This window comes from Panulirus ornatus, chromosome 65 (assembly GCF_036320965.1).
Source record: "Panulirus ornatus isolate Po-2019 chromosome 65, ASM3632096v1, whole genome shotgun sequence".
Classification (NCBI taxonomy): Eukaryota; Metazoa; Arthropoda; class Malacostraca; order Decapoda; family Palinuridae; genus Panulirus; species Panulirus ornatus.
In genome coordinates, this window is record NC_092288.1 from 26,916,049 (window position 1) to 26,942,902 (window position 26,854).

General features: G+C 42.5%; 1 protein-coding gene across 2 annotated transcripts in view; it reads right to left on the bottom strand.

Moving 5' to 3' along the window:
• Tsf2 (transferrin 2) overlaps positions 1-26,854 on the bottom strand; it is a 245,751-nt gene that overhangs the window by 189,290 nt on the left and 29,607 nt on the right. For both annotated transcript variants that reach the window (XM_071657722.1, XM_071657723.1), the window contains exons 3-4: positions 19,158-19,290; positions 239-381 (exon numbers count right to left, since the gene is read on the bottom strand). In XM_071657722.1, the coding sequence (XP_071513823.1) occupies positions 239-381; positions 19,158-19,290 (276 nt within the window). The remainder of the gene's footprint in view (positions 1-238; positions 382-19,157; positions 19,291-26,854) is intronic.

The window sequence follows — 26,854 nt, forward strand, 5'->3', positions numbered from 1 at the left end:
AGCTTCTCATGTTTTCCCAATACTATGACCTGGCACCTTTTAAAAGACTAGTTCTTTCACTTCCTCCAAAATTATCAAATATTTTTCTTTGTCTCATCTCTTTCCCCTGAATTAACCTCTCCAAATGCCATTTAAGCCCCAGCCTTGATGTGGACTTTGGTCCATGACAGGAGCCTCCAACAAAAAAGAAAACACAAAACCACGGTAACTGATTACCAAGAATAGGAAAACCACTAACCTTGGCCATGGGCATAACCCAGCCACCCATAGATGCAACAGATGGAAAGCATGCAACAGTCCCTGCCAGATCATCCAAGCTCTTAACTGATGTTAAATTGCCTTTGTGTACCACAGCAACAGAGTAATAAAACTTCAGTCCTCCTGAAAAGTAGACATTTACATCATTAGGACATCTTTCATATCAAATATCCATTCTTCTGTGTCTACCAACCAGTAGTAGTAAAGGTTAAAACTTTATGGAAACTATACTTTACTATAATTCATCCTCTAAACCAAGGGTTCATAACCTGAGGGTTGCGACCCCCTAAGGGGTTGCGAAGGGTTGCTAGGGGGGTAGCGAAGCCTTGACAGAACATGGATATTTTTCATACACACGTCACAGTCTTGGGAGAAATAGAGAGTCAAGGGCACTCTAAGTCCTAAGTTAGGGTGACAGAGGAGAAGGTACATGGTGTGTAGAATTCTATGTATCTCATAAAATAAATAATACCGTCATTATAACATTTTGTCCAAATCAAAATGAAGAGCAGAAACACACTGGATGTGGAGGATGACATGAGACTGGATCTCACAAACACTCAGTCAAGCATATCAAGACTCTCTTCTCAGATGCAAGCCAACCATCCCACCAGCTAGATTGGAGAGTTGATGAAATGATGGGTGTCAGCAAGTAAAAATATGAGCTTGATTTAATATGGGTTTCAGCAAGTAAAAATATTAGCTTGGTTTAATATAGGTGTCAGCAAGTGAAAATATGAGCTTGCTTTAATAAACTTTAAATAAACAGTTTTGTTGTTTCACGTTTTCACTTCTCACAAAAGGGACCGCTGAATGACTGTGAAACTAACAGGCTAATACAGAGGTAGGGGGTCGCAAGTGTTGTGGTATTCTGAGAAAAGGGACATGAGCGGAAAAAGGTTAGGACCCACTACTCTAAACCATCATATCTTATATTTCTCCATCACCTCTTCCTTTACCTATTACTAGTAACATTTTTCACTATTCATCTATCTATATCTCTAATACCTATTCCCTTCTGGAACTTCCTCATGGTGGTATTGGCCATGGCAATACAGTCTCTATAACTAGTGAACTCCAGTGCCATTTCCCCTTTAGTCCCTCACCCTTAACTAGCCAATGGCAGAAGACAAGTGACTAGTGCAGTGTTTGCACAGGCTCTTAACTAATGTTCCTACTTGTTCCTTTCACCTATGTATGACAAGAAGAGATTGAATGTTTGTGGATAAAATGCATGGAATCCCAGTAGTCCACATGTGGGTGAGGCAGAAAGAAAAGGCAGTTACCTGGGTCAGAGGAGTGCAACTTGACAAACACAGAAGTGTTATTTCACCACACAGCCATCGTCAACCCAGCTGATACCTTGGCAGGTAATACTAGTAGCACACCTCCCTGGTCACTGGCTGCCTACCAACTACCACTTACATCTCATCTTGAGACAATTTCCTCAAAAACCACAAACTTCAACAAGATATATCACTCGGATACAAGATATATCACTCGGATACAGGAAATCTTGTAAAGTTCAATGCCTCCAAGACCTAGTTTCTACCCATCTCTTTGCTGGAAATTCCTCAAACTCTCCTCTGTAAAATATATAAATATATATATTCTTTCTATTCATATACATTATCTCGGAAAGCAAAAATGGGTATGTATGAAGGAATAGTGGTTCCAACAATGTTGTATGGTTGCGAGGCGTGGGCTATAGATAGAGTTGTGCGCAGGAGGATGGATGTGCTGGAAATGAGATGTTTGAGGACAATATGTGGTGTGAGGTGGTTTGATCGAGTAAGTAACGTAAGGGTAAGAGAGATGTGTGGAAATAAAAAGAGCGTGGTTGAGAGAGCAGAAGAGGGTGTTTTGAAATGGTTCAGGCACATGGAGAGAATGAGTGAGGAAAGATTGACCAAGAGAATATATGTGTCGGAGGTGGAGGGAACGAGGAGAAGAGGGAGACCAAATTGGAGGTGGAAAGATGGAGTGAAAAAGATTTTGTGTGATCGGGGCCTGAACATGCAGGAGGGTGAAAGGAGGGCAAGGAATAGAGTGATTTGGAGCGATGTGGTATACCGGGGTTGACGTGCTGGCAGTGGATTGAATCAAGGCATGTGAAGCGTCTGGGGTAAACCATGGAAAGCTGTGTAGGTATGTATATTTGCGTGTGTGGACGTATGTATATACATGTGTATGGGGGTGGGCTGGGCCATTTCTTTCGTCTGTTTCCTTGCGCTACCTCACAAACGCGGGAGACAGCGACAAAGCAAAAAAAAATATATATATATATATATATATATATCCCTGGGGATAGGGGAGAAAGAATACTTCCCACGTATTCCCTGCGTGTCGTAGAAGGCGACTAAAAGGGGAGGGAGCGGGTGGCTGGAAATCCTCCCCTCTCGTTTTTTTTTTTGATTTTCCAAGGGAAGGAGCGGAGAGGGGGGCCAGGTGAGGATTTTCCCTCTAAGGCCCAGTCCTCTGTTCTTAGCGCTACCTCGCAAACGCGGGAAATGGCAAATAGTATGAAAAAAAAAAAAAAAAAAAAAATATATATATATATATATATATATATTTTATTTATTTATTTCTTTTTTTTATTATACTTTGTCGCTGTCTCCCGCGTTTGCGAGGTAGCGCAAGGAAACAGACGAAAGAAATGGCCCAACCCCCCCATACACATGTATATACATACGTCCACACACACAAATATACATACCTACACAGCTTTCCATGGCTTACCCCAGACGCTTCACATGCCTTGATTCAATCCACTGACAGCACGTCAACCCCGGTATACCACATCGCTCCAATTCACTCTATTCCTTGCCCTCCTTTCACCCTCCTGCATGTTCAGGCCCCGATCACACAAAATCTTTTTCACTCCATCTTTCCACCTCCAATTTGGTCTCCCTCTTCTCCTTGTTCCCTCCACCTCCGACACATATATCCTCTTGGTCAATCTTTCCTCACTCATCCTCTCCATGTGCCCAAACCACTTCAAAACACCCTCTTCTGCTCTCTCAACCACGCTCTTTTTATTTCCACACATCTCTCTTACCCTTACGTTACTCACTCGATCAAACCACCTCACACCACACATTGTCCTCAAACATCTCATTTCCAGCACATCCATCCTCCTGCGCACAACTCTATCCATAGCCCACGCCTCGCAACCATACAACATTGTTGGAACCACTATTCCTTCATACATACCCATTTTTGCTTTCCGAGATAATGTTCTCGACTTCCACACATTCTTCAAGGCCCCCAGAATTTTCGCCCCCCTCCCCCACCCTATGATCCACTTCCGCTTCCATGGTTCCATCCACTGCCAGATCCACTCCCAGATATCTAAAACACTTCACTTCCTCCAGTTTTTCTCCATTCAAACTCACCTCCCAATTGACTTGACCCTCAACCCTACTGTACCTAATAACCTTGCTCTTATTCACATTTACTCTTAACTTTCTTCTTCCACACACTTTACCAAACTCAGTCACCAGCTTCTGCAGTTTCTCACATGAATCAGCCACCAGCGCTCTATCATCAGCGAACAACAACTGACTCACTTCCCAAGCTCTCTCATCCCCAACAGACTTCATACTTGCCCCTCTTTCCAAAACTCTTGCATTTACCTCCCTAACAACCCCATCCATAAACAAATTAAACAACCATGGAGACATCACACACCCCTGCCGCAAACCTACATTCACTGAGAACCAATCACTTTCCTCTCTTCCTACACGTACACATGCCTTACATCCTCGATAAAAACTTTTCACTGCTTCTAACAACTTTCCTCCCACACCATATATTCTTAATACCTTCCACAGAGCATCTCTATCAACTCTATCATATGCCTTCTCCAGATCCATAAATGCTACATACAAATCCATTTGCTTTTCTAAGTATTTCTCACATACATTCTTCAAAGCAAACACCTGATCCACACATCCTCTACCACTTCTGAAACCACACTGCTCTTCCCCAATCTGATGCTCTGTACATGCCTTCACCCTCTCAATCAATACCCTCCCATATAATTTACCAGGAATACTCAACAAACTTATACCTCTGTAATTTGAGCACTCACTCTTATCCCCTTTGCCTTTGTACAATGGCACTATGCACGCATTCCGCCAATCCTCAGGCACCTCACCATGAGTCATACATACATTAAATAACCTTACCAACCAGTCAACAATACAGTCACCCCCTTTTTTAATAAATTCCACTGCAATACCATCCAAACCTGCTGCCTTGCCGGCTTTCATCTTCCGCAAAGCTTTCACTACCTCTTCTCTGTTTACCAAATCATTTTCCCTAACCCTCTCACTTTGCACACCACCTCGACCAAAACACCCTATATCTGCCACTCTATCATCAAACACATTCAACAAACCTTCAAAATACTCACTCCATCTCCTTCTCACATCACCACTACTTGTTATCACCTCCCCATTTGCGCCCTTCACTGAAGTTCCCATTTGCTCCTTTGTCTTACGCACTTTATTTACCTCCTTCCAGAACATCTTTTTATTCTCCCTAAAATTTAATGATACTCTCTCACCCCAACTCTCATTTGCCCTTTTTTTCACCTCTTGCACCTTTCTCTTGACCTCCTGTCTCTTTCTTTTATACATCTCCCACTCAATTGCATTTTTTCCCTGCAAAAATCGTCCAAATGCCTCTCTCTTCTCTTTCACTAATACTCTTACTTCTTCATCCCACCACTCACTACCCTTTCTAATCAACCCACCTCCCACTCTTCTCATGCCACAAGCATCTTTTGCGCAATCCATCACTGATTCCCTAAATACATCCCATTCCTCCCCCACTCCCCTTACTTCCATTGTTCTCACCTTTTTCCATTCTGTACTCAGTCTCTACTGGTACTTCCTCACACAGGTTTCCTTCTCAAGCTCACTTACTCTCACCACCCTCTTCACCCCAACATTCACTCTTCTTTTCTGAAAACCCATACAAATCTTCACCTTAGCCTCCACAAGATAATGATCAGACATCCCTCCAGTTGCACCTCTCAGCACATTAACATCCAAAAATCTCTCTTTCGCACGCCTGTCAATTAACACGTAATCCAATAACGCTCTCTGGCCATCTCTCCTACTTACATAAGTATACTTATGTATATCTCGCTTTTTAAACCAGGTATTCCCAATCATCAGTCCTTTTTCAGCACATAAATCTACAAGCTCTTCACCATTTCCATTTACAACACTGAACACCCCATGTATACCAATTATTCCCTCAACTGCCACATTACTCACCTTTGCATTCAAATCACCCATCACTATAACCCGGTCTCGTGCATCAAAACCACTAACACACTCATTCAGCTGTTCCCAAAACACTTGCCTCTCTTGATCTTTCTTCTCATGCCCAGGTGCATATGCACCAATAATCACCCACCTCTCTCCATCAACTTTCAGCTTTACCCATATTAATCGAGAATTTACTTTCTTACACTCTATCACATACTCCCACAACTCCTGTTTCAGGAGTATTGCTACTCCTTCCCTTGCTCTTGTCCTCTCACTAACCCCTGACTTTACTCCCCAGACATTCCCAAACCACTCTTCCCCTTTACCCTTGAGCTTCGTTTCACTCAGAGCCAAAACATCCAGGTTCCTTTCCTCAAACATACTACCTATCTCTCCTTTTTTCACATCTTGGTTACATCCACACACTTTTAGGCACCCCACTCTGAGCCTTCGAGGAGGATGAGCACTCCCCGCGTGACTCCTTCTTCTGTTTCCCATTTTAGAAAGTTAATACAAGGAGGGGATGATTTCTGGCCCCCCGCTCCCGTCCCCTCTAGTCGCTTTCCACGACACGCGAGGAATACGTGGGAAGTATTCTTTCACCCCTATCCCCAGGGATAATATACATATATATATACATATACACATACACACACATACACATACATACGCACATATACACACACACACACATACATATATATACATATGAAAAATGTAAGAAACAATTTAGAAAACTGAAACTTCTAGCTTGAAATGAATGAAAAAAATGAATGTCACATAATGGTTCAACCTCTGGCTATGGAAAAAAGGAAATGTATAATTTATTTACACAAACGTCAATAGCAGTTCTCATCAATTTAACCACTGTATCAATAAGCTTCAATGTCTAAGCTACATTTTTCTCCAATTTCACTATTTTCCTTCACATTTTCAATTGTGTCTGAAGGTTCTACTTCAAGAGTGATTGTTTTTCCAGTAAGGGTCTTCACATCTTGGTTACATCCACACACATTTAGGCACCCCACTCTGAGCCTTCGAGGAGGATGCTTTACTTGTGGTGCTGACTTCCCGTAAACGGTGGCTTGTGTGAGAGCAGCAGTTCCTAAGGTCCGGCCCTCCAGTATAGTTACTCCAAGCCACATTCTCAACTACTCAGTGCCATCCTCCTTGTTTGGTTCACAAGGTTTGCCTTCTTCAGTCAATTTGGGAAGCTCCTCATTCTTGACATCCTCTGAGAACCTTTTCTTCGTAACAGCGGTAAAAGTCCCATATCCTAACTGTTCCATCGTCTGAGCCAGTTGCAAACTTCTGGTCACTTGAGGAAAAACTGAGGCCGCGCACAGGATCCTTATGAGCCTGGAAGAGCTTCACATTGTTCATGTTCATCTGCCAGTATTTTACAAAACCACCAGTGTCACCAGTCACCATCCACTGGTCGTTGTGAGACCATACCATCGTCCGCACACTACTGTCATGGGCCTGTAAAATGGTTTCAAAGTTGAAGGTAAGACCATTCCACAGAGTAAACTCCCCTGAAGAAGCTCCTGTAACCAAACGACGTCCTTCTGGTGACCAGGCAAGACAAAAGATGGGGCACTTGGCTTTATTTGTAGAGGTGCGTACAAACTTCGTAACAACTGCATTAATTGGATTCACAGGATATGCAGTGGGAGGAAGCATTTCCGAAGCATAGCACAATCAGCCTGGAGTGTGCTACGATCACGTTCATCCCTTTGCCACACACGATTCTCTAACATGTTAATAACAGAACAGTTATAATCTACAGTTTTCCGCATGACACTTTTCCTAAGTCTCTTGCCATCAAATTCACCATCTGGAGCTTTGAAGGGCTTGAAGGATAATGGTTGGAATTGTTGAGGTCCCCCTCCCTGTGGAAGTGGGGGCTTCCCCTGGGGTATGGGAGGTGGGGGCATGCTAAACATCCCCACCTGAATCATCTTGGTCTTGTTTTCACACCAATCAATACTCTTTAATAAAGGATTCCAAGCAATTTAACAAAATACAAAGATCACACATATATCACATATATATATTGAATCAAGGCATGTGAAGCGTCTGGGGTAAACCATGGAAAGCTGTGTAGGTATGTATATTTGCGTGTGTGGATGTACGTATATACATGTGTATGGGGGTGGGTTGGGCCATTTCTTTCATCTGTTTCCTTGCGCTACCTCGCAAACGCGGGAGACGGGCAAAAAAAAAAAAAAGAAAAAAAATTATACTTTATCACTGTTTCACACGTTCACGAGGTAGTGCAAGAATACAGATGATAGGATGGCCCAACCCAACCATATACATTTTTTTTTTTCTGTCTCCCGCGTTTGCGAGGTAGCGCAAGGAAACAGACGAAAGAAATGGCCCAACTCACCCCCATACACATGTACATACATATGCCCACACACGCAAATATACATACCTACACAGCTTTCCATGGTTTACCCCAGACGCCTCACATGCCCTGATTCAATCCACTGACAGCACGTCAACCCCGGTATACCACATCGATCCAACTTTTGTGAAAACCCATACAAATTTTCACCTTAGCCTCCACAAGATAATGATGAGACATCCCTCCAGTTGCACCTCTCAGCACATTAACATCCAAAAGTCTCTCTTTCGCACGCCTGTCAATTAACACGTAATCCAATAACGCTCTCTGGCCATCTCTCCTACTTACATAAGTATACTTATGTATATCTCGCTTTTTAAACCAGGTATTCCCAATCATCAGTTCTTTTTCAGCACATAAATCTACAAGCTCTTCACCATTTCCATTTACAACACTGAACACCCCATGTATACCAATTATTCCCTCAACTCCCACATTACTCACCTTTGCATTCAAATCACCCATCACTATAACCCGGTCTCGTGCATCAAAACCACTAACACACTCATTCAGCTGCTCCCAAAACACTTGCCTCTCATGATCTTTCTTCTCATGCCCGGGTGCATATGCACCAATAATCACCCACCTCTCTCCATCAACTTTCAGTTTTACCCATATTAATCGAGAATTTACTTTCTTACACTCTATCACATACTCCCACAACTCCTGTTTCAGGAGTATTGCTACTCCTTCCCTTGCTCTTGTCCTCTCACTAACCCCTGACTTTACTCCCCAGACATTCCCAAACCACTCTTCCCCTTTACCCTTGAGCTTCGTTTCACTCAGAGCCAAAACATCCAGGTTCCTTTCCTCAAACATACTACCTATCTCTCCTTTCTTCACATCTTGGTTACATCCACACACATTTAGGCATCCCACTCTGAGCCTTCGAGGAGGATGAGCACTCCCCGCGTGACTCCTTCTTCTGTTTCCCATTTTAGAAAGTTAATACAAGGAGGGGAGGATTTCTGGCCCCCCGCTCCCGTCCCCTCTAGTCGCTTTCTACGACACGCGAGGAATACGTGGGAAGTATTCTTTCACCCCTATCCCCAGGGATAATATACATATATATATACATAATTCATCTGAAATATACAACACCCCTGAAAAGTGGATGGGAAATGCTTCAAGGAAACGGCGATCAAATTTAAAGAGGGAAGTCAGCACCACAAGTAAAGCATCCTCCTCGAAGGCTCAGAGTGGGGTGCCTAAATGTGTGTGGATGTAACCAAGATGTGAAGACCCTTACTGGAAAAACAATCACTCATGAAGTAGAACCTTCAGGCACAATTGAAAATGTGAAGGAAAATAGTGAAATTGGAGAAAAATGTAGCTTAGACATTGAAGCTTATTGACACAGTGGTTAAATTGATGAGAACTGCTATTGACGTTTGTGTAAATAAATTATACATTTCCTTTTTTCCATAGCCAGAGGTTGAACCATTATGTGACATTCTTTTTTTTCATTCATTTCAAGCTAGAAGTTTCAGTTTTCTAAATTGTTTCTTACATTTTCTCATATGTATATATATGTATGTGTGTGTGTGTGTATATGTGCGTATGTATGTGTATGTGTGTGCATGTGTATATGTATATATATATGTATATTATCCCTGGGGATAGGGATGAAAGAATACTTCCCACGTATTCCTCGCGTGTCGTAGAAAGCGACTAGAGGGGACGGGAGCGGGGGGCCAGAAATCCTCCCCTCCTTGTATTAACTTTCTAAAATGGGAAACAGAAGAAGGAGTCACGCGGGGAGTGCTCATCCTCCTCGAAGGCTCAGAGTGGGGTGCCTAAATGTGTGTGGATGTAACCAAGATGTGAAAAAAGGAGAGATAGGTAGTATGTTTGAGGAAAGGAACCTGGATGTTTTGGCTCTGAGTGAAACGAAGCTCAAGGATAAAGGGGAAGAGTGGTTTGGGAATGTCTGGGGAGTAAAGTCAGGGGTTAGTGAGAGGACAAGAGCAAGGGAAGGAGTAGCAATACTCCTGAAACAGGAGTTGTGGGAGTATGTGATAGAGTGTAAGAAAGTAAATTCTCGATTAATATGGGTAAAACTGAAAGTTGATGGAGAGAGGTGGGTGATTATTGGTGCATATGCACCTGGGCATGAGAAGAAAGATCAAGAGAGGCAAGTGTCTTGGGAGCAGCTGAATGAGTGTGTTAGTGGTTTTGATGCACGAGACCGGGTCATAGTGATGGGTGATTTGAATGCAAAGGTGAGTAATGTGGGAGTTGAGGGAATAATTGGTATACATGGGGTGTTCAGTGTTGTAAATGGAAATGGTGAAGAGCTTGTAGATTTATGTGCTGAAAAAGGACTGATGATTGGGAATACCTGGTTTAAAAAGCGAGATATACATAAGTATACTTATGTAAGTAGGAGAGATGGCCATAGAGCGTTATTGGATTACGTGTTAATTGACAGGCGTGCGAAAGAGAGACTTTTGGATGTTAATATGCTGAGAGGTGCAACTGGAGGGATGTCTGATCATTATCTTGTGGAGGCTAAGGTGAAGATTTGTATGGGTTTTCAGAAAAGAAGAGTGAATGTTGGGGTGAAGAGGGTGGTGAGAGTAAGTGAGCTTGAGAAGGAGACCTGTGTGAGGAAGTACCAGGAGAGACTGAGTACAGAATGGAAAAAGGTGAGAACAATGGAAGTAAGGGGAGTGGGGGAGGAATGGGATGTATTTAGGGAATCAGTGATGGATTGCGCAAAAGATGCTTGTGGCATGAGAAGAGTGGGAGGTGGGTTGATTAGAAAGGGTAGTGAGTGGTGGGATGAAGAAGTAAGAGTATTAGTGAAAGAGAAGAGAGAGGCATTTGGACGATTTTTGCAGGGAAAAAATGCAATTGAGTGGGAGATGTATAAAAGAAAGAGACAGGAGGTCAAGAGAAAGGTGCAAGAGGTGAAAAAAAGGGCAAATGAGAGTTGGGGTGAGAGAGTATCATTAAATTTTAGGGAGAATAAAAAGATGTTCTGGAAGGAGGTAAATAAAAAGCGTAAGACAAGGGAGCAAATGGGAACTTCGGTGAAGGGCGCAAGTGGGGAGGTGATAACAAGTAGTGGTGATGTGAGAAGGAGATGGAGTGAGTATTTTGAAGGTTTGTTGAATGTGTTTGATGATAGAGTGGCAGATATAGGGTGTTTTGGTCGAGGTGGTGTGCAAAGTGAGAGGGTTAGGGAAAATGATTTGGTAAACAGAGAAGAGGTAGTGAAAGCTTTGCGGAAGATGAAAGCCGGCAAGGCAGCAGGTTTGGATGGTATTGCAGTGGAATTTATTAAAAAAGGGGGTGACTGTATTGTTGACTGGTTGGTAAGGTTATTTAATGTATGTATGACTCATGGTGAGGTGCCTGAGGATTGGCGGAATGCGTGCATAGTGCCATTGTACAAAGGCAAAGGGGATAAGAGTGAGTGCTCAAATTACAGAGGTATAAGTTTGTTGAGTATTCCTGGTAAATTATATGGGAGGGTATTGATTGAGAGGGTGAAGGCATGTACAGAGCATCAGATTGGGGAAGAGCAGTGTGGTTTCAGAAGTGGTAGAGGATGTGTGGATCAGGTGTTTGCTTTGAAGAATGTATGTGAGAAATACTTGGAAAAGCAAATGGATTTGTATGTAGCATTTATGGATCTGGAGAAGGCATATGATAGAGTTGATAGAGATGCTCTGTGGAAGGTATTAAGAATATATGGTGTGGGAGGCAAGTTCTTAGAAGCAGTGAAAAGTTTTTATCGAGGATGTAAGGCATGTGTACGTGTAGGAAGAGAGGAAAGTGATTGGTTCTCAGTGAATGTAGGTTTGCGGCAGGGGTGTGTGATGTCTCCATGGTTGTTTAATTTGTTTATGGATGGGGTTGTTAGGGAGGTAAATGCAAGAGTTTTGGAAAGAGGGGCAAGTATGAAGTCTGTTGGGGATGAGAGAGCTTGGGAAGTGAGTCAGTTGTTGTTCGCTGATGATACAGCGCTGGTGGCTGATTCATGTGAGAAACTGCAGAAGCTGGTGACTGAGTTTGGAAAAGTGTGTGGAAGAAGAAAGTTAAGAGTAAATGTGAATAAGAGCAAGGTTATTAGGTACAGTAGGGTTGAGGGTCAAGTCAATTGGGAGGTAAGTTTGAATGGAGAAAAACTGGAGGAAGTGAAGTGTTTTAGATATCTGGGAGTGGATCTGGCAGCAGATGGAACCATGGAAGCGGAAGTGGATCATAGGGTGGGGGAGGGGGCGAAAATCCTGGGGGCCTTGAAGAATGTGTGGAAGTCAAGAACATTATCTCGGAAAGCAAAAATGGGTATGTTTGAAGGAATAGTGGTTCCAACAATGTTGTATGGTTGCGAGGCGTGGGCTATGGATAGAGTTGTGCGCAGGAGGATGGATGTGCTGGAAATGAGATGTTTGAGGACAATGTGTGGTGTGAGGTGGTTTGATCGAGTGAGTAACGTAAGGGTAAGAGAGATGTGTGGAAATAAAAAGAGCGTGGTTGAGAGATCAGAAGAGGGTGTTTTGAAGTGGTTTGGGCACATGGAGAGGATGAGTGAGGAAAGATTGACCAAGAGGATATATGTGTCGGAGGTGGAGGGAACAAGGAGAAGAGGGAGACCAAATTGGAGGTGGAAAGATGGAGTGAAAAAGATTTTGTGTGATCGGGGCCTGAACATGCAGGAGGGTGAAAGGAGGGCAAGGAATAGAGTGAATTGGAGCGATGTGGTATACCGGGGTTGACGTGCTGTCAGTGGATTGAAGCAGGGCATGTGAAGCGTCTGGGGTAAACCATGGAAAGCTGTGTAGGTATGTATATTTGCGTGTGTGGACGTATGTATATACATGTGTATGGGGGGGGTTGGGCCATTTCTTTCGTCTGTTTCCTTGCGCTACCTCGCAAACGCGGGAGACAGCGTTACTTACTCGATCAAACCACCTCACACCACACATTGTCCTCAAACATCTCATTTCCAGCACATCCATCCTCCTGCGCACAACTCTATCCATAGCCCACGCCTCGCAACCATACAACATTGTTGGAACCACTATTCCTTCAAACATACCCATTTTTGCTTTCCGAGATAATGTTCTCGACTTCCACACATTTTTCAAGGCTCCCAAAATTTTCGCCCCCTCCCCCACCCTATGATCCACTTCCGTTTCCATGGTTCCATCCGCTGACAGATCCACTCCCAGATATCTAAAACACTTCACTTCCTCCAGTTTTTCTCCATTCAAACTCACCTCCCAATTGACTTGACCCTCAACCCTACTGTACCTAATAACCTTGCTCTTATTCACATTTACTCTTAACTTTCTTCTTCCACACACTTTACCAAACTCAGTCACCAGCTTCTGCAGTTTCTCACATGAATCAGCCACCAGCGCTGTATCATCAGCGAACAACAACTGACTCACTTCCCAAGCTCTCTCATCCCCAACAGACTTCATACTTGCCCCTCTTTCCAGGACTCTTGCATTTACCTCCCTAACAACCCCATCCATAAACAAATTAAACAACCATGGAGACATCACACACCCCTGCCGCAAACCTACATTCACTGAGAACCAATCACTTTCCTCTCTTCCTACACGTACACATGCCTTACATCCTCGATAAAAACTTTTCACTGCTTCTAACAACTTGCCTCCCACACCATATATATATATATATATATATATATATATATATATATATATATATATATATATACACATATGGAAAATGTAAGAAATAATTTAGAAAACTGAAACTTCTAGCTTGAAATGAACTGAAAAAATGAATGTCACATAATGGTTCAGCCTCTGGCTATGGAAAAGGGAAATGTATAATTTATTTACACAAACGTCAATAGTAGTTTTCATCAATTTAACCATTGTATCATACTGTCTGGACCACTTCTCTTAACATGAAACTGGAATATTGGCTTTTGATGTTTCTCAATTGTCTTCATTACACAAAGTACAACCATATCTTGGATACATGAGGGTAGGTAGTTGCTCTGTGGAGGGTATTAAGAATATATGGTGTGGGAGGCAAGTTGTTAGAAGCAGTGAAAAGTTTTTATCGAGGATGTAAGGCATGTGCACGTGTAGGAAGAGAGGAAAGTGATTGGTTCTCAGTGAATGTAGGTTTGTGGGAGGGTGTGTGATGTCTCCATGGTTGTTTAATTTGTTTATGGATGGGATTGTTAGGGAGATGAATGCAAGAGTTTTGGAAAGAAGGGCAAGTATGAAGTCTGTTAGGGATGAGAGAGGTTGGGAAGTGAGTCAGTTGTTGTTCGCTGATGATAGAGCGCTGGTGGCAAATTCATGTGAGAGACTGCAGAAGCTGGTGACTGAGTTTGGTAAAGTGTGTGAAAGAAGAAAGTTAAGAGTAAATGTGAATAAGAGCAAGGTTATTAGGTACAGTAGGGTTGAGGGTCAAGTCAATTGGGAGGTAAGTTTGAATGGAGAAAAACTGGAGGAAGTGAAGTGTTTTAGATATCTGGGAGTGGATCTGGCAGCGGATGGAACCATGGAAGCGGAAGTGGATCATAGGGTGGGGGAGGGGGCGAAAATTCTGGGAGCCTTGAAGAATGTGTGGAAGTCGAGAACATTATCTCGGAAAGCAGAAATGGGTATGTTTGAAGGAATAGTGGTTCCAACAATGTTGTATGGTTGCGAGGCGTGGGCTATGGATAGAGTTGTGCGCAGGAGGATGGATGTGCTGGAAATGAGATGTTTGAGGACAATGTGTGGTGTGAGGTGGTTTGATCGAGTAAGTAACGTAAGGGTAAGAGAGATGTGTGGAAATAAAAAGAGCGTGGTTGAGAGAGCAGAAGAGGGTGTTTTGAAGTGGTTTGGGCACATGGAGAGGATGAGTGAGGAAAGATTGACCAAGAGGATATATGTGTCGGAGGTGGAGGGAGCAAGGAGAAGAGGGAGACCAAATTGGAGGTGGAAAGATGGAGTGAAAAAGATTTTGTGTGATCGGGGCCTGAACATGCAGGAGGGTGAAAGGAGGGCAAGGAATAGAGTGAATTGGAGCGATGTGGTATACCGGGGTTGACGTGCTGTCAGTGGATTGAATCAAGGCATGTGAAGCGTCTGGGGTAAACCATGGAAAGCTGTGTAGGTATGTATATTTGCGTGTGTGGACGTATGTATATACATGTGTATGGGGGGGGTTGGGCCATTTCTTTCGTCTGTTTCCTTGCGCTACCTCGCAAACGCGGGAGACAGCGACAAAGTATAAAAAAAAAAAAAAAAATATATATATATATATATATATATATATATATATATATATATATAATTTTTTTTTTCATACTATTCGCCATTTCCCGCATCAGCGAGGTAGCGTTAAGAACAGAGGACTGGACCTTTGAGGGAATATCCTCACCTGGCCCCCTTCTCTGTTCCTTCTTTTGGAAAAGTAAAAAAAAAAAAAATTGAGAGGGGAGGATTTCCAGCCCCCCCACTCCCTTCCCTTTTAGTCGCCTCTCATATCCTTTAATGATATTTTTTCATTCTATAATGAGAAACAGAGAAGTGTTAAACAAGGGTGGAAAGTATGTGTATGAGTTGAATGAGAGAAGAGGGAGTGGAACTAGCTCAAGCTTGATCTGAGAAAGGGGTGTATGATGTCACCAAATCATTTAACTTGTTTATCGATGGGGTAGGTAAGGGAGTTAAATGCAAGAGTCTTGGAAAGAAGAGTGAGAATGAATCTGTAGTGGGTGAGTGGGCCTGAGAAGTGAGTGAGTTGTTGTTTACTGATGAAACAGCAATGGTGGCAAATTCAAGTGAGACACTACAGAAGGTGGCAACTGATTCTTGAAATGTATGTAAAAGGAGGAAGTTGAAAATAAATAATATAAATGCACAATTATTAGGTTTGGCAGGGTAGAGGTAAAGGTTAGTTATGGTGTAGTCTGAATAGAGAAAATCTGGAGAAAGTGAAGTGCTTCACACACTTGAGAGGATACAGAATAAATGGAACCATGTAAGTGGAAGCAAATCATAAGGTGATTGAGGTGTGGGCAAAGGTGTGGTAGTAAGAAAAATGTAGTTCAGAAAGGTGAAGAAGGTGTGTTGAAATGGTAGGGACATGTGGACAGAATGAAGGAGAGGTTGACAATAAGCTGATATACATCGAAAGTGGAGGAGAAGAGGAGGAGGAGACCAAATTGGCAACAGAAGGATGGAGTGAAAAGATTTATAATGACCAGTGTCATAACATGCAGAAGGGTGAAAGGCATGCACAGACAGAGTGAACTGGAATGATGTGGTTCACAGGGGTCGATATGTTGTCAATGGACTGAACCAGATATGCAAACCAGCCAGGAAAAACCATGAAAAGGTCTCTGAGGTCTACTTGTGAATTGGTGCTGTGGTTTTGAAGCACCACCTCACTAATGCAGGAAACAGCTATTAAGTGTGAAAAAATGAAACAAAATCTGATTCTTTTTTACATAAACAGCAAATCCTCTTATGTTTAAAAGTTAATACAAAATTGTGAGAAATACTTAGAAAACAGATGAATTTGTATGTAGCATTTATGGATTTGGAGAAGGCATATGATAGGGTAGATAGAGATGCTTTGTGGAGGGTTTTAAGAGTATATGGTGTGGGAGGTAAGTTGCTAGACTGGTTCCCAGTGAATCTCAGTCTGCAGCAGGGGTGCATGATGTCACCATGGTTGTTTAATTGTTTATGGAAGGGGCGGTTAGGGAGGTAAATGCAAGAGTTTTGGATAGAGGAGCAAGTATGCAGTCTGCTGTGGATGAGAGGGCTTGAGAAGTGAGTCAGTTATTGTTTGCTGATGAAACAGCACTGGTGCTTGATTTGGCTGAGAAACTGCAGAAGTTGATGACTGAAATCAGTTGTGTGTGAAAGAAGAAAGTTGAGAGTAAATGTGAATAAGAGCAAGGTTATTAGGTTCAGTAGGGTTGAGGGATAAGTTAACTGGGAGGTAAGTTTGAATGGAGAAAAAATGGAGGAAGTGAAGTGTTTTAGGCATCTGAAGTGGATTTGGCAGTGGATGGAACTATGGAAGCGGAAGTGAGTCACAGGGTGGGAGAGGGAGCGAAGGTTCTGGGAGTGTTGAAGAATGTGTGGAAGGCGAGAATGTTATCTTGGAGAGCAAAATTGGGTACGTTTGAAGGAATAGTGGTTCTAACAATGTTACATGGTTGCAAAGCGTGGGCTATAAATAGGGTTGTGCGAAGGATAGTGGATGTGTTGGAAATGAGATGTTTGAGGACAATATGTGGTGTGAGGTGGTTTGATCGAGTAAGTAATGAAAGGGTAAGAGATATGTGTGGTAACAAAGAGTGTGGTTGAGAGAGCAGAAGGTGTGTTGAAATGCTCTGGACACATGGAGAGAATGAGAAAGGAAAGACTGACAAAGAGGATATATGTGTCAGGGGTGGAGGGAAGAAGGAGAAGCAGGAGACCAAACTGGAGGTGGAAGGATGGAGTGAAAAAGATTTTGATCGGGGCCTGAGCATACAGGAGGGTGAAAAGACTGAAAGGAATAGAGTGAATTGGAACTGTGTGGTATACCAGGGTCAATGTGCTGTCAATGAATTGAACCAGGGCATGTGAAGCATCTGGGGTAAACCACAGAAAGGTCTGTGGGGCCTGGATGTGGAAAGGGAGCTGTGGTTTTGGTGCATTACACACGACAGCTAGAGACTGGGCGTGAACTAATGTGCCTTTTTTTTGTCTGTTCCAGGTACTGCCTCGCTTGGTGGTGGTGGTGGGGGGGGGGGGGGGGATGCTATTTCACGTGTGGTGGGGTGACAACAATGGGAATGGATGAAGGCAGCAAGTATGGATATGTGCATGTGTTTATATGTATATGTCTGTGTATGTATATGCTGAAATGTATATGTATGTATATGTGCATGTGTGGACATTTATGTAAATACATGTGTATGTGGGTAGGATGGGTCATTCCTTGTCTTTTTCCTTGCACTACCTCGCTAACACAGATGGTGGTTAAGTATACTAAAAAAAAAAATAAAATATAATACAAAAAGGTTCCTACACTAAATAAGGAGAGGCTTAAACTAAAGTTCCCCTAAAGCACTGTCACAGAACAAGTGGGTTTGCCCATTATTTTCCACACTCCAGATTCTTTCTTTTTATTTTCCTTCATTACATGGGTCTTTTTTGGCAACTTTTCAGGAAAAGGCTTGTCTAATCCACATGAAAGTTTGATCAAGGGCTTCAAGGTCAGCCAGCAGTTCCTCAATGCATGGTACTGAAGTGGAGAGCATAGCATTTCTTAAATTTCATTTGCTACCCATCTTAGGCTTTGAAGCATTTTCTGTCATCACTTGGCCAAGTATGGCCTCATATGCAGCCTTAGCCCTCTCACAAATGAGGAAACCACAAATGAAGAAGCTGATTTTCCTCATGATAAAATCCACATGAGTAAACCATCTCCATTTGTATATTTTATTATTTCTTGATCATCCATATTTTGCAACCAGCTTCTTTTAATTTTTCAAATAATGCTTTTCATGATGAGACCAGTCACTAAATCATGCAACTACCACATCAAGCTCTGCTACTATATCTGATGAATTTCTGCCTTTTCTGGGGCATTCATAGGCAAGAAACCTTTTTTCGGATTTTCCATATTCTTATTAGGAGGTATGACAAATACTGCATATCATACCCATTATACAAATGCAACTAAAAATTACATAGTGGATAAAGAGGACATTAATAAAGCATGTGCTGAATTACAAATGCAACTTAAAATTACATAGTGGATAAAGAGGGCATCTGTGAAGCATGTGCTGAATTACACATAAAAAATAAAGTGGGCAGGAAGCTAACATGAGTTAGCCAACCCATCAAAGCATCGTACTGCTAGTAGAAAGAACAAGACTTAATGATGGAAGGAAATTCTCTGGAGTCTGAAATGACTAATGGGACTGATTTTCTTTGAGAAATCAGAATCAAGTTTATGGATGGAAAGAGAATGGTTCTTATGATACACTGTGATTATCTATATTAGAGATATCAGATTACAGTATTCAGTAATCAGAAAGTGCTCTGCATATATGCAGACATAAGTATGGAAAGACAGGTTGGAAAAAGATTATTGGATTCACATTCATGGGAGTAGACTTAAAAACTGAAGACACTTTATTTCGTTATTAAATGTTAAATTGCTGTAAATACCTAAACATAATGTATCATAAACGTTGTACTTACCATCATAAGATTCCTTCATGATGGGGACGAGTGAGTGGTAACGGCCAGCAAAGAAGATTTCATATGGATCCAACATAACTACATCGGCCATTCTTTGGTCTAGCATCACCATACACTCATCATGATTTCTCCGCTATAAAAAAAAAATCAAGTGAATAAATGCAATATCTTTCTTTTCTTTCAAACTATTCGCCATTTCCCGCATTAGCGAGGTAGCGTTAAGAACAGAGGACTGGGCCTTGAGGGAATACCCTCACCTGGCCCAATTCTCTGTTCTGTTGTGATATGCAAGAGGGACTAAGAAATCTTGCAATTCTCAGTTGCAGGAATTTCAGTTTAACAGTTTTCAATTTATATACAGCATTAGAGACTAGAGGCTCCTAATAACATACCAGATATTGCCCTTAAAGTTTCTAAGCAACTAAAAAAATACCTGAGAAATCTGAAATAGTAACCATATAATAAGCAAATGCAGTCAAACTGATTTTTATTTATTCATTTTGCTTTGTCACTGTTTCCCACATTAGCGAGGTAGCGCAAGGAAACAGATGAAAGAATGGCCCAACCCAATCACATACACATGTATATACATACACGTCCCACACACGCAAATATACATACCTATACATCTCAACGTATACATATATATACACACACACACATATACATTTACACACATGTACATAATTCTTACTGTCTGCCTTTATTCATTCCCATCGCCACCTCGCCAAACATGAAATAACAACCCCCTTCCCCCTCATGTGTGCCAGGTAGCGCTAGGAAAAGAAAACAAAGGCTACATTCGTTCACACTCAGTCTCTAGCTGTCATGTAATAATGCACCGAACCCACAGCTCCCTTTCCACATCCAGGCCCCACACAACTTTCCATGATTTACCCCAGACACTTCACATGCCCTGGTTCAATCCATTGACAGCACGTTGAACCCAGTATACCACATCGTTCCAATTCACTCTATTCCTTGCACGCCTTTCACCCTCCTGCATGTTCAGGCCCCTGATCACTCAAAATCTTTTACACTCCGTCTTTCCACCTCCAACTTAGTCTCCCACTTCTCCTTGTTCCCTCCACCTCTGACGCATATATCCTCTCGGTCAATCTTTCCTCACTCATTCTCTCCATGTGACCAAACCATTTCAAAACACCCTCTTCTGCTCTCTCAACCACACTCTTTTTATTACCAAACATCTCTCTTACCCTATCATTACCTACTCGATCAAACCACCTCACACCACATATTGTTCTCAAATATTTCATTTCCAGCACATCCACCCTCCTGCGCACAACACTATCCATAGCCTACGCATCGCAGCTATATGACATTGTTGGAACCACTATTACTTCAAACATACCCATTTTTGCTTTCCAAGATAACGTTCTCGACTTCCACACATTCTTCAATGCTCCCAGAATTTTCGCCCCCTCCCTCACCCTATGATTCATTTCCGCTTCCATGGTTCCATCCGCTGCCAGATCCACTCCCAGATATCTAAAACACTTCACTTCCTCCAGTTTTTCTCTGTTCAAACTTACCTCCCAATTGACTTGACCCTCAACCCTACTGTACCTAATAAACCTTGCTCTTATTTACAGTTACTCTCAACTTTCTTCTTTCACACACTTTACCAAACTCAGTCACCAGATTCTGCAGTTTCTCGCATGAATCAGCCACCAGCGCTGTATCATCAGTAAACAACAACTGACTCACTTCCCAAGCTCTCTCATCCACAACAGACTTCATACTTGCCCCTCTTTCCAAAACTCTTGCATTCACCTCCCTAACAACCCCATCCATAAACAAATTAAACAACCATGGACACATCACACACCCCTGTCGCAAACCTACATTCATTGAGAACCAATCATTTTCCTCTCTTCCTACACATACACATGCCTTACATCCTCAATAAAAACTTTTCACTGCTTCTAACAACTTGCCTCCCACACCATATATTCTTAGTAACTTCCACAGAGCATCTCTATCAACTCTATCATATGCCTTATCCAGATCCATAAATGCTACATAACAATCCATTTGCTTTTCTAAGTAGTTCTCACACACATTCTTCAAAGCAAACACCTGATCCTCAAATCCTCTACCACTTCTGAAACCACACTGCTCTTCCCCAATCTGATGCTCTGTACATGCCTTCACCCTCTCAATCAATACCCTCCCATATAATTTACCAGGAATACTCAGCAAACTTATACCTCTGTAATTTAAGAACTCACTTTTATCCCCTTTGCATTTGTACAACGGCACTATGCAAGCATTCCCCCAATCCTCAGGCACCTCACCATGAGTCATACATACATTAAACAACCTTACCAACCAGTCAACAATACAGTCACCCCCTTCTTCAATAGATTCCACTGCAATACCATCCACACCCACTGCCTTGCCGGCTTTCATCTTCCGCAAAGCTTTTACTACCTCTTCTCTGTTTATCAAATCATCCTCCCTAACCCTCTCACTTTGCACACCACCTCCACCAAAACACCCTATATCTGCCACTCTATCATCAAACACATTCAACAAACCTTCAAAATACTCACTCCATCTCCTTCTCACATCACCACTACTTGTTATCACCTCCCCATTAGCCCCCTTCACTGAAGTTTCCATTTGTTCCCTTGTCTTACGCACTTTATTTACCTCCTTCCAAAACATCTTTTTATTCTCCCTAAAATTTAATGATACTCTCTCACCCCAACTCTCATTTGCCCTCTTTTTCACCTCTGGCACCTTTCTCTTGGCCTCCTGCCTCTTTCTTTTATACATCTCCCACTCATTTGCATTTTTCCCTGCAAAAATCGTCCAAATGCCTCTCTCTTCTCTTTCACTAATAATCTTACTTCTTCATCCCACCACTCACTACCCTTTCTAATCTGTCCAACTCCCACGCTTCTCATGCCACAAGCATCTTTTGCACAAGCCATCACTGCTCCCCTAAACACATCCCATTCCTCCCCCACTCCCCTTACCTCCTTTGTTCTCACCTTTTTCCATTCTGTACTCAGTCTCTCCTGGTACATCCCCACACAAGTCTCCTTCCGAAGCTCACTTACTCTCACCACTCTCTTCCCCTCAACATTCTCTCTTCTTTTCTGAAAACCTCTACAAATCCTCACCTTCGCCTCCACAAGATAATGATCAGACATCCCTCCAGTTGCACCTCTCAGCACATTAACATCTAAAAGTCTCTCTTTCGCATGCCTATCAATTAACACGTAATCCAATTTTCATATATTTGTTCCCCTCCTTAAATTTTAACTTTCTTAAAGGGGAAACAGAAGAAGGAGTCACTCGGGGAGTGCTCATCCTCCTCGAAGGCTCAGACTGGGGTGTCTCAATGTGTGTGGATGTAACCAAGATGAGAAAAAAGGAGAGATAGGTAGTATGTTTGAGGAAAGGAACCTGGATGTTTTGGCTCTGAGTGAAACAAAGCTCAAGGGTAAAGGGGAAGAGTGGTTTGGGAATAACTTGGGAGTAAAGTCAGGCGTTAGTGAGAGGACAAGAACAAGGGAAGGAGCAGCACTTCTCCTGAAACAGGAGTGGTGGGAGTAAGGGAAGGAGCAGCACTACTCCTGAAACAGGAGTGGTGGGAGTATGTGATAGAGTGTAAGAAAGTAAACTCTAGATTGATATGGGTAAAACTGAAAGTTGATGGACGGAGATGGGTGATTATTGGTGCATATGCACCTGAGGATGAGAAGAAAGATCATGGGAGGAAAGTGTTTTGGGAGCAGCTGAGTGAGTGCGTTAGTGGTTTTGATGCACGAGACCCGTTACAGTGATGGGTGATTTGAATGCAAAGGTGAGTAATGTGGCAGTTGAGGGAATAATAGGTATACATGGGGTGTTCAGTGATGTAAATGGAAATGGTGAGGAGCTTGTAGATTTATGTGCTGAAAAAGGACTGGTGACTGGGAATACCTGGTTTAAAAAGAGATATACATAAGTAAGTAGGAGAGATGGCCAGAGAGCGTTACTGGATTACGTATTAATTGACAGGCGTGCGAAAGAGAGACTTTTGGATGTTAATGTGCTGAGAGGTGCAACTGGAGGGATGTCTGATCATTATCTTGTGGAGGCAAAGGTGAAGATTTGTAGAGGTTTTCAGAAAAGAAGAGAGAATGTTGGGGTGAAGAGAGTTGTGAGAGTGAGTGAGTGTGTGAAGGACACTTGTGTGAGGAAGTACCAGGAGAGACTGAGTACAGAATGGAAAAAGGTGAGAACAAAGGAGGTAAGGGGAGTAGGGGAGGAATGGGATGTATTTAGGGAAGCAGTGATGGCTTGCGCAAAAGATGCTTGTGGCATGAGAAGCGTGGGAGGTAGACAGATTAGAAAGGGTAGTGAGTGGTGGGATGAAGAAGTAAGATTTTTAGTGAAAGAGAAGAGAGAGGCATTTAGACGATTTTTGCAAGGAAATAATGCAAATGAGTGGGAGATGTATAAAAGAAAGAGGCAGGAGGTCAAGAGAAAGGTGCCAGAGGTGAAAAAGAGGGCAAATGAGAGTTGGGGTGAGAGAGTATCATTAAATATTAGGGAGAATAAAAAGATGTTTTGGAAGGAAGTAAATAAAGTGCGTAAGACAAGGGAACAAATGGGAACTTCAGTGAAGGGGGCTAATGGGGAGGTGATAACAAGTAGTGGTGATGTGAGAAGGAGATAGAGTGAGTATTTTGAAGGTTTGTTGAATGTGTTTGATGATACAGTGGCAGATGTAGGGTGTTTTGGTCGAGGTGGTGTGCAAAGTGAGAGGGTTAGGGAAAATGATTTGATAAACAGAGAAGAGGTAGTAAAAGCTTTGCGGAAGATGAAAGCCAGCGGGTTTGGATGGTATTGCAGTGGAATTTATTAAAAAAGGGAGTGACTGTATTGTTGACTGGTTGGTAAGGTTATCTAATGTATGTATGAATCATGGTGAGGTGCTTGATGATTGGTAGAATGCTTGCATAGTGCCATTGTACAAAGGCAAATGGGACAAAGGTGAGTGCTCAAATTACAGAGGTATAAGTCTGCTGAGTATTCCTGGGATATTATATGGGAGGGTATTGATTGAGAGGGTGAAGGCATGTACAGAGCATCAGATTGGGGAAGAGCAGTGTGGTTTCAGAAGCAGTAGAGGATGTGTGGATCAGGTGTTTGCTTTGAAGAATATATGTGAGAAATACTTAGAAAAGCAAATGGATTTGTATGTAGCATTTATGAATCTGGAGAAGGCATATAATAGAGTTGATAGAGATGCTCTGTGGAAGGTATTGAGATTATATGGTGTGGGAGGCAAATTGTTAGAAGCAGTGAAAAGTTTTTATCGAGGATGTAAGGCATGTGTACGTGTAGGAAGAGAGGAAAGTGATTGGTTCTCAGTGAATGTAGGTTTGCGGCAGGGGTGTGTCATGTCTCCATGGTTGTTTAATTTGTTTATGGATGGGGTTGTTAGGGAGGTGAACGTAAGAGTTTTGGAAAGAGGGGCAAGTATGCAGTCTGTTGTGGATGAGAGAGCTTGGGAAGTGAGTCAGTTGTTGTTTGCTGATGATACAGCGCTGGTGGCTGATTCATGTGAGAAACTGCAGAAGCTGGTGACTGAGTTTCGTAAAGTGTGTGAAAGAAGAAAGTTAAGAGTAAATGTGAATAAGAGCAAGATTATTAAGTACAGTAGGGTTGAGGGTCAAGTCAATTGGAAGGTAAGTTTGATTGGAGAAAAACTGGAGGATGTGAAGCGTTTTAGATATCTAGGAGTGGATTTGGCAGCGGATGGAACCATGGAAGCGGAAGTGAATCATAGGGTGGGGGAGGGGGCGAAAATTCTGGGAGCCTTGAAGAATGTGTGGAAGTCAAGAACATTATCTTGGAAAGCAAAAATGGGTATGTTTGAAGGAATAATGGTTCCAACAATGTTGTATGGTTGCGAGGTGTGGGCTATGGATAGAGTTGTGCGCAGGAGGATGGATGTGCTGGAAATGAGATGTTTGAGGACAATATGTTGTGTGAGGTGGTTTGATCGAGTAAGTAATAATAGGGTAAGAGAGATGTGTGGTAATAAAAAGAGTGTGGTTGAGAGAGCAGATGAGGGTGTTTTGAAATGGTTTGGTCACATGGAGAGAATGAGCGAGGAAAGATTGACAAAGAGGATATATATGTCAGAGGTGGAAGGAACAAGGAGAAGCGGGAGACCAAATTGGAGGTGGAAAGATGGAGTGTAAAAGATTTTGAGTGATTGGGGCCTGAACATACAGGAGGGTGAAAGGCGTGCAAGGAATAGAGTGAATTGGAATGATGTGGTATACCGGGGTTGACGTGCTGTCAGTGGATTGAATCAGGGCATGTGAAGCGTCTGGGGTAAACCATGGAAAGTTGTGTGGGGCCTGGATGTGGAAAGGGAGCTGTGGTTTCGGGCATTATTGCATGACAGCTAGAGACTGAGTGTGAACGAATGGGGCCTTTGTTGTCTTTTCCTAGTGCTACCTCGCACACATGAGGGGGGGAGGGGGACGGTATTCCATGTGTGGCGAGGTGGCAATGGGAATGAATAAAGGCAGACAGTGTGAATTGTGTGCATGGGTATATATGTATGTGTCTGTGTGTGCATATATATGTGTACATTGAGATGTATAGGCATGTATATTTGCGTGTGTGGACGTGTGCGTATATACATTGTGTATGGGGGGTGGGTTGGGCCATTTCTTTCGTCTGTTTCCTTGCGCTACCTTGCAAACGCGGGAGACAGCGACAAAGCAAAAAAAAAAAAAAAAAAAGGTGAAATAAATCTACAATTAGCAATCATCTCTGTATCAGAACATACAGTTTATATTCAATAAAATGTACAATAAATTGTCTCATTTCTTTTTATCTAATTCTCTTCAGTAGGTTCTTACCTAATGCTGGAATTAATTCTACTTCAATATTTTCAAAAAAATATACAAATACAAAGAAGAAATACTTGGAAGTCTTACCTAACATTAGTATATCATCTTTGGTTCAAAACATTTAAATCATAATCAATAAAATATTATTTATTTATATTTATTTTGCTTTGTCGCTGTCTCCCGCGTTTGCGAGGTAGCGCAAGGAAACAGACGAAACAAATGGCCCAACCCACCCCCATACACAATGTATATACATACACGTCCACACACGCAAATATACATACCTATACATCTCAATGTACACATATATATACACACACAGACACATACATATATACCCATGCACACAATTCACACTGTCTGCCTTTATTCATTCCCATCGCCACCTCGCCACACATGGAATACCATCCCCCTCCCCCCTCATGTGTGCGAGGTAGCACTAGGAAAAGACAACAAAGGCCCCATTCGTTCACACTCAGTCTCTAACTGTCATGCAATAATGCCCGAAACCACAGCTCCCTTTCCACATCCAGGCCCCACACAACTTTCCATGGTTTACCCTAGACGCTTCACATGCCCTGATTCAATCCACTGACAGCACGTCAACCCCGGTATACCACATCGATCCAATTCACTCTATTCCTTGCCCTCCTTTCACCATCCTGCATGTTCAGGCCCCGATCACACAAAATCTTTTTCACTCCATCTTTCCACCTCCAATTTGGTCTCCCACTTCTCCTCGTTCCGGAACCTCCACCTCCGACACATATATCCTCTTGGTCAATCTTTCCTCACTCATTCTCT